The sequence below is a fragment of the Dacryopinax primogenitus genome, assembly GCF_000292625.1.
Source record: "Dacryopinax primogenitus strain DJM-731 SS1 chromosome Unknown DACRYscaffold_3, whole genome shotgun sequence".
In the NCBI taxonomy this organism is placed as follows: Eukaryota; Fungi; Basidiomycota; class Dacrymycetes; order Dacrymycetales; family Dacrymycetaceae; genus Dacryopinax; species Dacryopinax primogenitus.
In genome coordinates, this window is record NW_024467200.1 from 1317703 (window position 1) to 1329298 (window position 11596).

Genomic DNA, 11596 nt, shown 5'->3' on the forward strand with positions numbered 1-11596 from the left:
CTATTGAATAGAATTATGTCAGCATTCAGTGAACTGGACTGGGACTGGCGGTTCACGGTCCTGGGACCGTCCAGGACCGGACCATCACAGGACTGGACCGGGACCGACTATCGCCAAAAATCCGGGACCGTCCAGGACTGGACTGGACCGGACTGGACCGTTGCCATCCCTACGGTGTTCTCATCAGACGACTTGGCTGAAGACCATGTGAGATTTTATCTTTCTGTCCGTTGGGCTCGGATCCAATTGTTTTCATCTTGGACTTACACGTAACAAATGAGGTCAATGGCAACCGGCAGTTTCCGTCACAGAAGATGGGGAGCCGCCACTTGTGTATTGTTCATATTGCATCACCATCATCATGGAGATCCTTGTTTGTGAAAACCAATTATAACGAAGATGTGTACTAACCTCAAAATAACAATACTTGGCTAATCTCGATCAACCAACGATAGGACCAGACGAAAACCATCGAAAACAAGTGCCGAGGACCACAGGCGCGAACACGAAGCGATTTTTTTTGATGTGTCTACAGCTTCTGGAGAACGTGGAGCCCCGATCGAGTGAAGAGGCTAACATCGTCGGTATATGCCTTGCCGCAGTTCTTCTTCCCTACAGGAAGAGGAAATGTCAGAAATGGATTTGCAGCAGTAGAGGATAAGAAAGAAGAATCCCTCGTAATAGCGCTTCAGTTATTTGCCATGCGAATGAGAAAGTGCAGCCACAACCGTTGTAGGCCGCAAAGCAACAACTAGCCGACTCACGAACAGCCATGCTTCGCACCAAGAAGACCAAGTATCAGAAAGAAGGGAGATGTATAACGCACCTATACTCAAACATGATCTGCGTCCCGAGGAACAGACAGAAAATGGCAAACAGCATGAAGACGAGTCCATTCCAGTTGCTGATAAGCTCCCACCAAAGATATTCTGTACCGTCTGTGCCGAGTACGAAACCGACCAAGTTGGCAGTCATCATCATCAGGATGTTCATTGCACTGCCCAGTGCGCAGATATGGCGGAACCACCAGTTCTTGCCATACTGAGACGGTATCAGATTGCGCGATGAGGATGTCATACGGAAGCTGGGCTTACTTTGGAGTATGGGAACAGCTGCCGTGCGGCCAGCTCAGGAATCAGAAAGATCACGACGAGCCAACCCCAAGTGAGTAAGCGGAAGGAGAGATCATGCCACAACGCGACGAACGTGAATACCAAGAGGGAGGCTAGGAGTGCACGTTCGGATCCACCGACTGGTATATAAATATAGCTAAGACGGGGTGTCAGCGCTGATGCTTCGGCGGCCGATGATCAGTTGCCTTTACCGGACGATCCAAAGATTGTAGCTCCGGTGCCAGGATCTCCAGAAACCAAGGGCAGAATAGTTGTTCGCCATGCAGCGTACCATATTCTCGGGTGGGTCGATTCCGTCCGCAAGCGCCCAGAGCCTGAAGAAGCGCCACGGGATCAGTAGCTAGGCGCGCGATCAGTGGAGATGTGATGCGGCAGCGAGGAAGCCTACCTTGAGCCATACTACTATTAGGTTCCAGAACCCGATCAGGGCAAGCTCAACCGGAGTGTTGCCTTGCCAGGCATGTGAGTCCTTGATGGCGACAACGGGCATGGTGTGGAGGACAAACTCCATGGTCACGAGACAGAATATGAAGCGGTAAAGATACTTCTTTACATAGTCCAAATGCGTGTCAGGGGTAGGGGCACTCTTCATCTGACCAGAGACTAGGAGTCAGCAAAATCACATGATGACATCCACGATCGTACCTGATGCAGATAGTCATTGAATGTCATAATGGGACCGGCAATGTAGAGCGGCGGGTATAAGATGTACGCCAGGTAGTTGCCAAGGGTATAGGATGCCAGGGTATGGGGTTGCGTGACCCGTGTCTTCGGGTCTAGCAAAGTGGAGGACGTGTCGCCAGGTTGGGAGAAGTTGGCCCATCGCCAATCCAGGTTGAAGGAAATTATGCGCAGCATCGTGATGTTGAACGAGATGTGCCATCTTGGATAGAAGCCGGTCCAGGCATCGAGGGGCGTAAGAGAGGGGTGCAATGCGGCGAACGAGTAACCTTCGTAGATCTCGTTCGCAAACAGAACCACCGCGCAGAATGCCCAAGTATAGACAGCGAGAATCGGGCTCCGCGGAGGCAATGCTTTTACAATGCAGTAATTCGTCAGCAGAAGAGTGTATATCTTGATGATAGACGTTCCATGTAACGCTGACAGTAAGAGGAAAGAGGAGAGTAGGTGGAACGAGGTGAGGTGGCTTCTGCCCTGGGGCTGGCTAGGAACCAGGTACCGAGCAAAGGCCCCGCGCAGTAAGAGGTAAGCCCCGGCAAGCCCCAGAAGCGCGGGAATATTCGAGCGAAATGAGCGGTATTGTGCGTCAGAGTCGTCCTATACAATTGATGTGTCAATTTCTTGTCCTCATCGTACAGTCAAGAAAAGGTACCGACAACAAGTAGCCCAGGAATGTACGAATCCGAAAGAAGCGGGCGAAACGAGGGGTAATTAGGGTTCTGTGCTGTTTAGAAATCTCAGACAGAGACCGTGGAAGCAGGAAGGATGAATATTGTCTCTTACGAGTGTTAAGATAGGCCCAGGGAATATATGGCATCCATGGAACGATAAAAACGAAACATGTTATGTAGAAGATGAACTCTGGGGTGCGCCATCGGGGAGGACCGGGGATGTAATTCGCCGGCGGTTTTGAGGCCGGAACCCGCACTGTCAGTTCTGTTATCGAGTGGTGTGCATGTTTGGCAGGCCCGGATTGGGTAGTCGCACGCATGGATTCGGACGGTGCGGATGTTGGCAGTTCGACTGAGTTCAATTCCATGCGCTGGAGAAAGAGTGTTGGAGCAAAAGTGTGGACGCGGACAGCGGAGCCAGAATGTGTGACGTATATTTATTGGAGAAGATTACGCTGTGGTGGTGATGTTATCTTTGGGACAAGTCCAGACCGTCGACCATATGTTCGAGTGCGTATGATGGTGCTATGAATGCGTGTCGAGAAAAAGGACGTCTTCTCTAGATTTGAGTGTCAAGTATGTCAGCCTGGAGTGGGCTAGGGGATCAGGGTCAATTGTTGTTTGTCTCGTGCCTGACATTTCTAGGGATATAATTCAGCGGTGTGTTCCGAGAAAGGTGCCGTTGTAAAAGCCGGCATCTGTAGAAGTAACGGGATCAAACAGCTCAGAATGAGTAATGTGGTGGATGATGATGACCCCTTTTTTCCGGTTCGTGCGCTCGCGTTCCCGACCGTCGTATGATCGCTGGATTTCTTGCTCAACTTTTTGGGCGCACAGATCGGCTTCCGGACCCACGCGATCGACAGTTTTTGGACTCTGCACCGCCGAAACCCTACCGGAGGACCGCCCCGCCGCACCGCATTAATTCCCATTCCAGTTACCTTGGATCATTCAGGCTCAGGTCCCGAACAGAACGGTGGTCTCCGTATCTTCCAAGACAACGTGGAAAAGCTGCTCCCGCACGTCTGTGCCTTGTTTTGGCGCCGAGGCGTAAGGGGGGGTGGTTATGGTGGTGGTCAAAGGGGGAGAACTGAACTGTGACTGACGGAGCACCAGACTTCGTAATCAAGATTGACGACTTGATTGTGCCTTGTTACGCTGAAGAGGGAAGGGAGAGGCAAGCATGCTAGTGGCCTCTCCCCCGCAAGAGATTACAAGTAATTGATAGATGTTCGGTGACCCAAAATGCCGCACGCCCACGCTCACTACCACGCTGTTCGCGTGCCCAGCTCGGTCGGCTCCACACTCCCCTGCCACCCCCAGCTCCCCTACCTTCCCGGCGGCCAGAAAGAAGCACGCACATTCTCAGCCTCAAAACGGCCAGTCATCGCCTACTTGTCCTCATAACCATCCACTCCCCCTCGAACAGGCACGCGCGTCACCTATATCCCCTAACACCACTTCAACATCCCCTGCTGTCAACGTCAACGTCAGCAACGTGCACACACTCCCATCATCCATCGCTGAATATAATATTGCCGACAATTCCGTCACCACCGCTCCCGCAACTGCTCCCGACCTGAGCCTAGTTCTCACCCAGGCGGATTCCCAAAGTAGGTATTCCCATGCCTTCGCGCACTGCACGTCCGCTCACGTAATCCCTATTCTCGCACCGCTCCCGGCGCCGCCCTATTATTTACACAGACTTGACAGAATTCGACCCCACTTCCTTTGACCTCACATTCAATCAGGCCAGCGCCTTCTTCTTTCCACAGTTTGGCGATCTCACCGATCCAAACTTCCCGGCCTTACCCTATCCGCTCCTTATTCCCCCTTCATTGCATCAGGCCACGCTGACCATGAGTGAACCACCATCAGACTCAGGTGATCAACAGCGCCCGCCTCGACAGCCTGAACAGCAGCCGCAACGGCCGCCACCGCCGTCCTTTCCCGTCTCGCTAACCGAAGGAACATCCTCGTCTAACTCACCCCAAAGCGCATCCGGCCACCTCCCCCTTCCATCACGCGGTTCACGACCGCCAGCATTCACCTTACCACCCCTGCCACCTTCCCTCATTCCCACAGGCGAAGATCAACCACCGTATCCCCCTCTCCCTCCATCCGCATATGGTCCGCTTCCCCCATCTCGAAAGCGTACCCGTTCTCCCCCGGACGCGTCGACATCGGATCAACCGACGTTCGTCCCCCTGCCGTTTCCAGACGCATCTCCCTCTCAAGTCATAGGGGAAAGCAGTACTCGGCCGCGGCGGGCCTCGCTGCCCATACGGAGTGGTGTTCGGGTCATGTTGGCGTGTGTAGCGTGGTGAGTAGGACCCTGAATGACGTCGTGGTATCCACAACTTCTCACCATCGTCCCGTGCTTCCTATAGCCGTAGCAGGAAAATCAAGTGCAACGGAGAGAAGCCCATATGTGAAAACTGTATACGCCGCGGCACCATTTGCGAATATGACGCTCAGCCTCGAAGAAGGGGGCCGGACAAGAACCCCGGCGGCAGAGTAAGGAAGAAGGAGCTGGCAGTAGCTCAATCCCTCGCTATTGCAGAGGGTCGTCCGCCGCCGGTAGCGTCGCCGGAGGATGAGCCTGAGAGCCCGAAGAGACGTCGGAGGGCCGACACCGGCCCGAGGGAGGGAATGATTCCGGGCTTGCAGATGCCCCCTTACCCGTACGCCCCTCCGCACCCTGCATTTGCCGACCCCCGTTTCGCTGCCAGCATGTACGGAGGACCGCCACCGCCACCTCATATGGAATACGGGTATGGGCCACCTCCCGGATACATGTACTCGCCTAGAGACGCGATGAGCTGGCTGCCACCGCCGTTTGAGGAGATGCACCGACCAGACCCGAGGAGAAAGGGAGGAGAGGAGTCGGATCCTGCGGAAGATCCTCCTGAAATTGCGGATGACCCCCCGCCTGCAACGAATGAAGAAACCAGTCTGGTACGAGAAGATGAGGAAGCACAGGCACGGGACGAGACGAGCCATTCGGAGCCACTGCAGCTGAAAGAAGGTGAACACGGGCAGGGTGCGGACCCTGCTCCATCTACGACTTCCGCCTCGGCCGCCGAAACAGATACACCGGCAGAGGAGGACAAAGGCAAAGGAAGAGAGGTTTCCTTTGATCTGGATGAGGATCCCACTATCGATCCGGAGAGTGACACCCAATAACTTTACGACCGGGAAAGCGAGTGCCCACCTACGGCGCAGAAACACTCGGGCTTCTACCACCTTGCCAGCTTTCTCGCCCTTGTTCTGGACTATACACAAAACCTAAAGTGCAAGCATCGGACTGCTGTACCATGTAGCATCACATAACATGTAACTGGCCAAGAACAGACGTGAAGAACACGTATGCATTGATGAAGAAGTGTGGGGTGTATTGTATTCAATGACCCTGGTTGTCAGGGCCCAAAGATCATTCACTCGCGGTGGTCGTGTGTTCCCCAACGCACGTTCGATTTCATCCGACTCAGTGGCCAGCGCTCGCCCATAGCGCTATTTTCCTCTAAACTACAAAACGTCCACAGACCATGCCACACCATAACCCTGTCCTGGACCATGCACTGCGCACGCCGGCATTCATCAAGCTCGCGGGGAAACGTGTAGTGCTCGCGTCCAACAGTCCCCGAAGGCGCGAGATCCTCCGAGTCGTCGTGCGCCATCCTACCACTCCGATCTGCAACTTCTGACTCTCAGCTCGTGTGACAGGGACTGGAACCGGAGGTCGTACCCTCGACGTTTGCGGAGAATCTTTCCCAGAGGGACTTCGAGAGTCCGTATGAGTACCCGGTCGCGACGGCGACCCACAAGGTCCGCTTTTGAGCAGAGTGGAGAGGGCTGAGATTGACAGGCATATAGGCTGTGGAAGTCTACGAACGGCTTGTGGTGCGTTTGGTGCACTCTTATTCAACATCGTTTTGACACAGATAGTAGAAAGAGGATCCTGAGGATCCCCCGGATCTCGTCATCGCTGGTTCGTCCACCTTCGCTAGCACTTTCATGGCCCTGCTCATTGTACGCCACAGCGGACACTGTCGTCCTGTCGTCCGTGACTATGCCTGTGCCCGGAACGTCCGCTAGCTTGATCAACGAGCCCATCCCGGAGATTCTGGAAAAGCCCAGTTCGCAAGCGGACAACTTGCGCATGCTGCTGGACCTGAATGGGCAGAGGTGTGAGGTCGTCACGGGTATCACGATCGGTATGCCTGTTTATTCGTTCATATGTGCGCCTATTCACAAGGAATGCAGTGTATCCCGTCCTAGCGGCGCCTGGTTATGCTATTCAGTATGACGCTGCTATGTTGCATGTATATTGGCTGACGTCTTGGGTAGATCAATCGACGAGCGCTCATTTGTCTACTTCGCGGACAGCCCCGTTCACCTGCTCGAGGCCTATGCCGACTGCAGGGAAGGAATCGACCGTGCAGGTGGCTTCGCTGTCCAGGCAGGAGGTTTACCACCCGGTGCATGCAGGATCTGACGTGTCACACAGGGTCGTGGGGGTCTGTTGATCTCGAGAGTGGAAGGAGACTATAATAATGTGGTTGGCTTCCCGGTCACGTCGTTCTTCCACTGGTTAGAGGAGTTGATTGAGGAAGATGAGGATTTCCTCGAGTGATGGCCTGAATTCGTACGCTGAATGGTATTGGATTACATGCATACATAGAGAAAGTGTAAGGGATTGGTAACTGATAATTTAACAAATTCAAGTACGAGGGGTCGTGTGTAATACCGCACACTATCCGACATTATTCCGTAACTCAGTTGATTCCGTTCTCACCCTCATTCCCCACCAACAACTTTCGCTATCGTTCTACTACAACCACCCAACCCAATGGAATGTGACCGCCAGGCATATCTTAATAATGTCCCTCCTCAAACTTCCCACACCACGACGGCTTCACAATCCTCACGACTCTCCCGCTTTATCAGAAGACGAGCTCTCCGCGAGCGCTAGCGCGTCAGCAGACGAAGACCGCGAGTCTGGCGAAATCTCCGAGCCGGAGCATGATCAGCCCAGCTTCAAGGGGTATAAACCCGAGTACGAGTGGCCTGGCACTGAAGCCGATTTTCCTCCATCAGGACCGAGCGACCCTCTCCCTACACCGGTGTTCGACCGCCCCTTGGCGACTACGGATCTGCGACTCGTCGTGCTCTCTACTTCTGGGTACTCGTTCCTCAGAGGGAAGACCGTTGCGGTCATTAATACATCAGAGGGATGCTCAATAGGCCGGGATTCCGCTCCTGGCCCACGCCTGCGACTGCGAGAGATGCCAGTGTCCAAGTTTCACGCAAGTATCTTCTGGGACTCGGGACTCGCCTCGTGGGCTGTGGTGGATATGGGCTCTATGCATGGGACGTTTGTTCACACGACTGGATCTGAGCCGGTTAGACTATCGCCGCCACGTGTTGCGAGTCAGCCTAGGGCGCTGAAGCATCTCGATAACCTCATTATTGGCAGTACGACGTTCTTAGTGCACGCGCATAAAGATGGCCTGCCCTGCGAAGTGTGCTTTGCCCCTCAGGAGAAGGAAATACCGCTCTACGAAGAAAACAAGAACGGCAAGTCGGAAAGCTCTAGTACAACTGCGTACGGACCGACATTGTCATCCACCCAGAAGCGTGTCAAGCACAAACACGACATGTCGAGCCTTAAGAGCTCGCTTTTATCAACCCTACCTACGCCAGCGACCACCCCAGGCTCCGGATACATAGATCGTTCTGCCAAACGACGGAAACTGCATCCCGAACCTCGTCAGTCAAGTGGAACGTCCTCACCTGCTCCTTTCCCTCGTACCCCTCCGGAACCCATTTCTGCGCCTTCCCAGCCCATCCAGAGCTCCAATATCGGTCATGCCCTACTGCTCAAACAGGGATGGACGCCGGGGATGACACTCGGCACCGAGAGTTCGAATGCGTTAAGCGAGCCAATCGTCGCTGTTGGTACTAGTGGAAGGGCGGGGCTCGGAGCGAAGAGACGTCAGGAAGATGTTAATATGGGAAATGCTGCGGATTGGAGGGAACAGGGTAAGCAGAAACGATTTAGGATGTTCCAAAATGGGATATAGCGGGATGAAGGATCATCTTGTACCATATATTTATCATGGCTGTATCTTTATGAATCCAAGTGTACTTCAAGTGTACTCCAAGTGTACTCCAAGTGTACTGAATAATACGAAATTACGTCGCAGTATCCCCATATGGCGAAAGGGAAAGTGACGTCAAAGAAGTAGTAGACCCCAACTCGCGCCCTCAATTACCAACCGACAGTGGCCAGCTAGCACAACTGTTGGATGCGCACAACACTGCCCAGGATGTCGTCCAAACTTCTCCCTATCGCCTCACTGCCAGTCGCACCGCCGCATCTGAGGCTACAGAACAACCTCACGTCCGACCCACTTCTCCCTTCACCCAGGAAGCTGCAAGATGTGCAACGCGACTGCCCCTCTGTGCAGCGCCGAGCTCGTATCCTGCCCGGCAACTCCCACTTCTCCCATATCTCGCCTTTGCCAATCCCGTTTCCGTTCCGCATCCAAGTGCCGGATGAGCAGAAAGACGCGGATGGGCAGTGGATCGAGGGCTGGCTGAGTGAAAGGGAGGCGACCGAGAGGGTGCAGAAGGCGTCGAACGACGGTGACTTGGAGCTGTGGAAGGCGAAGATCCCTCATGAAGGACCGGCGCAGCTACTCGCACTGTCAAAAGCGTGCTTGCGAGACTGTTTCCCCAACTTGGACGTGGGTGACGCCTTTGACCTACTTGGTGAGCCCAAGCTCTCTCCAAGCAGTAGGGCACAGGAAGAAGAGCCAGCACCTCACTCAGTGCGAGACGAGCTCACCTCAATCCTCGGAGGCCAAAGCGTGCTTGCAAACCTATCCGAAGATCCAAACCTGGCTTATTCCCCCTGGTCACTACGATACTGTGGGCACCAGTTCGGTACCTGGGCTGGTCAACTCGGGGACGGGCGGGCGATCTCCATCCTCGAGACTCCCAACACGTCCCCCAACGAAGAGGGTCAAATCTGGGAACTGCAGCTCAAAGGCGCCGGAAGAACACCGTTTTCCAGAACAGCGGATGGGCTCGCAGTCCTCAGGAGCAGCATTCGCGAGGTCCTGTGTTCTGAAGCGATGCACGCGCTGGGAATCCCCACCAGCAGGTGTCTGTCCCTCGTCGGACTACCTGAGGTCCCGGTAGAGCGCGAGCGGACAGAAACGGCCGCTATATGCTCTCGCGTCGCTCCCAGTTTCATCCGGATCGGAAATTTCGAAGCGTGTAACGGGCCTAACCATGTGTTCCTGTTCGGTGCTGGGGGGAAACTGGAAAAGGGCTGGGAAGGGATGAGGAAGTTGACAGAGTGGACGAAGAGGCTGCTAGGTGTGCAGAGTACGCTTGATATGGTCAAGGAGGTTGCGAAGCGGAACATGCGCATGTGTGCCGCTTGGCAGGCGTATGGGTTCATGGTATGCCTGTCTGAAGAGCGATTTGGAGTGCGACTGAACTACTCTCAGCACGGTGTAATGAACACTGATAACATTTCGGTGCTCGGGTTGACTATTGATTATGGCCCATACGCATTCATGGATATCTACGATCCTAATCATATTTGCAACCACACGGATCAGGAAGGAAGGTACTCCTATCGTTTGCAGCCAACAATGATGTGAGCGTCCCCCCTTATCAGTCGATCATCTGCTCAACGTGTTCTCTAAAGCATCTTCGCCATACGCGCCTTGAAAGAAGCCATCAGCCCGCTGGTGGGTGCCGAGGTCGAGTGCAACGCACCAGTGAGCGAAGGTTGGGCAGAAGGTGCAGACGAAGAGAAGATCGAGCAGTGGAAAGAGAAGGGAATGGAGGCGATGAAAGACATCGAGCTAGAAAGCATGAAGATCTTCGAGACTGAGCACTGGGCTCTTATGCGAAAGCGGCTCGGACTGAAAGAACAAGTGTCGTCCGATCCGGACAAGATCGTTCGCCCGTTCTTGGACCTTATGGATACCCATACTATGGATTTCCATTCGACGTTTCGTGCTCTTGGTGACTTTAGGCCATCGGCGCCGCAATCCGTGCTCGATCGGCTTGTAGGTTCTTCCTGCTCCTTACAGGCGCGTCATGCTTGGCAGGCGTGGTTGGAAATGTACTCTGAGCGGCTCGAGCAAGAGGGATGCACAGATGCGGAGCGTCAAGCCCGTATACGCGGCGCGAATCCCCGGTTCGTGCTCCGTCAATGGGTGCTCGAGGAGGTGATCAAGCGCGCACAGGAGGATGCAGAAGGCAGCAGGCAGCTGCTCATGAAGCTCTTGGAGATGGCCAGTAACCCATTCAGGCCTTGGGGAGCGGAGGACGGGCCGGAGGATGAGCAGCTGGAAGAGGAAGTGAGGGAAGAAAGACGGTTTTGTGAGGTTGGGAACAGGGAGTTCTTGGGTATTCAGTGTAGTTGCTCGAGTTAGCCGGCAGGGTGGAGCGAGGACTAGTGTTTGTAACTGCCCCACCTCTCCCCCCCTTGTCCGCACTTAGGGTCCGCCGCTCGCGAAAACGGCGAAGTCAAACTTGAGAACCCTACCATTGAAAATACTAATCATTTGGAAATCATTTCACCTCGAACAAGTTGGGAATGAAATATACTCTTATACCAACATGTTATTTACATATTTGAAATAAATCACAATGCGGGAAATTATTATTTTTTGGCTTTAAGGACGCCAGCGAGATGTGGCTGTGCAGTGGCCGTGCATCGGTTGGAGCCGTCAATTCTCCATTTGACCCAATGGGAGGGCTGCAAAAGTGCGGACAAGGGGGGGAGAGGTGGCACAGATAGTGTTTGTATGTTCCGTGTGAGGGTCCTAAAACATTGACACATCCATGGTCACCTCTCTCTTCTCTACCTCCACCACTGGTCGGCCCTCTCTTTCCTCTCATCTGCAGTAAGTCTAATTTTTTTCTTATCTTTGATTACTCATACTAACATGTTGCTCAGATATTGATTTGTTTGTAGGTGCATCAATATTCTGATGCACTTGGGTTTACTGACATTAATGCAGGTCATATTTTGAATGTCCTCACCTTCTCTCCCCCCATCCCATATAAGAGGGCATGAGG

General features: G+C 53.8%; 5 protein-coding genes across 5 annotated transcripts; 4 read left to right on the top strand and 1 right to left on the bottom strand.

Annotated features, from left to right (window-relative positions):
- Positions 1–572: 572 nt before the first annotated feature.
- Positions 573–2805, bottom strand: DACRYDRAFT_47492 (MBOAT-domain-containing protein; the record flags this gene model as incomplete). The annotated part of the gene is made up of 8 exons (XM_040774759.1): positions 573–612; positions 827–1041; positions 1095–1269; positions 1325–1473; positions 1522–1717; positions 1771–2411; positions 2471–2538; positions 2598–2805. 8 exons carry the CDS (start codon positions 2803–2805, stop codon positions 573–575), a joined length of 1692 nt encoding a protein of 563 aa, XP_040631888.1.
- A 1442-nt stretch (positions 2806–4247) lies between these two features.
- DACRYDRAFT_93371 (uncharacterized protein) lies at positions 4248–5829 on the top strand. The gene is made up of 2 exons (XM_040777149.1): positions 4248–4808; positions 4876–5829. Exons 1-2 carry the CDS (start codon positions 4345–4347, stop codon positions 5669–5671), a joined length of 1260 nt encoding a protein of 419 aa, XP_040631889.1. The 5' UTR covers positions 4248–4344; the 3' UTR covers positions 5672–5829.
- Positions 5830–6028: 199 nt separating this feature from the next.
- On the top strand, positions 6029–7206 carry DACRYDRAFT_20559 (Maf/Ham1). The gene is made up of 8 exons (XM_040771984.1): positions 6029–6156; positions 6212–6313; positions 6362–6388; positions 6437–6476; positions 6529–6702; positions 6752–6788; positions 6836–6947; positions 6996–7206. Exons 1-8 carry the CDS (start codon positions 6034–6036, stop codon positions 7119–7121), a joined length of 741 nt encoding a protein of 246 aa, XP_040631890.1. The 5' UTR covers positions 6029–6033; the 3' UTR covers positions 7122–7206.
- A 138-nt stretch (positions 7207–7344) lies between these two features.
- On the top strand, positions 7345–8311 carry DACRYDRAFT_20560 (uncharacterized protein; the record flags this gene model as incomplete). The annotated part of the gene is made up of 1 exon (XM_040771985.1): positions 7345–8311. A coding segment is annotated over exon 1 (850 nt), but the record flags the coding sequence as incomplete, so codon positions are not given.
- Positions 8312–8817: 506 nt separating this feature from the next.
- On the top strand, positions 8818–10947 carry DACRYDRAFT_47441 (UPF0061-domain-containing protein; the record flags this gene model as incomplete). The annotated part of the gene is made up of 3 exons (XM_040774756.1): positions 8818–9960; positions 10009–10160; positions 10212–10947. The coding sequence occupies 3 exons, from the start codon at positions 8818–8820 to the stop codon at positions 10945–10947; spliced, it is 2031 nt and encodes a 676-aa protein (XP_040631892.1).
- Between the last annotated feature and the right edge of the window lie 649 nt (positions 10948–11596).

Bases quoted from the DNA above. Each gene is read 5' to 3' on its own strand.
- DACRYDRAFT_93371 (XM_040777149.1), top strand. From the start codon at position 4,345: ATGAGTGAACCACCATCAGACTCAGGTGATCAACAGCGCCCGCCTCGA. The intron at 4,809-4,875 runs GTGAGTAGGACC...TGCTTCCTATAG, and splicing joins ATGTTGGCGTGTGTAGCGTG to CCGTAGCAGGAAAATCAAGT.
- DACRYDRAFT_20559 (XM_040771984.1), top strand. From the start codon at position 6,034: ATGCCACACCATAACCCTGTCCTGGACCATGCACTGCGCACGCCGGCA. The intron at 6,703-6,751 runs GTATGCCTGTTT...CAAGGAATGCAG, and splicing joins CGTCACGGGTATCACGATCG to TGTATCCCGTCCTAGCGGCG. The intron at 6,948-6,995 runs GCAGGAGGTTTA...CGTGTCACACAG, and splicing joins CAGGTGGCTTCGCTGTCCAG to GGTCGTGGGGGTCTGTTGAT.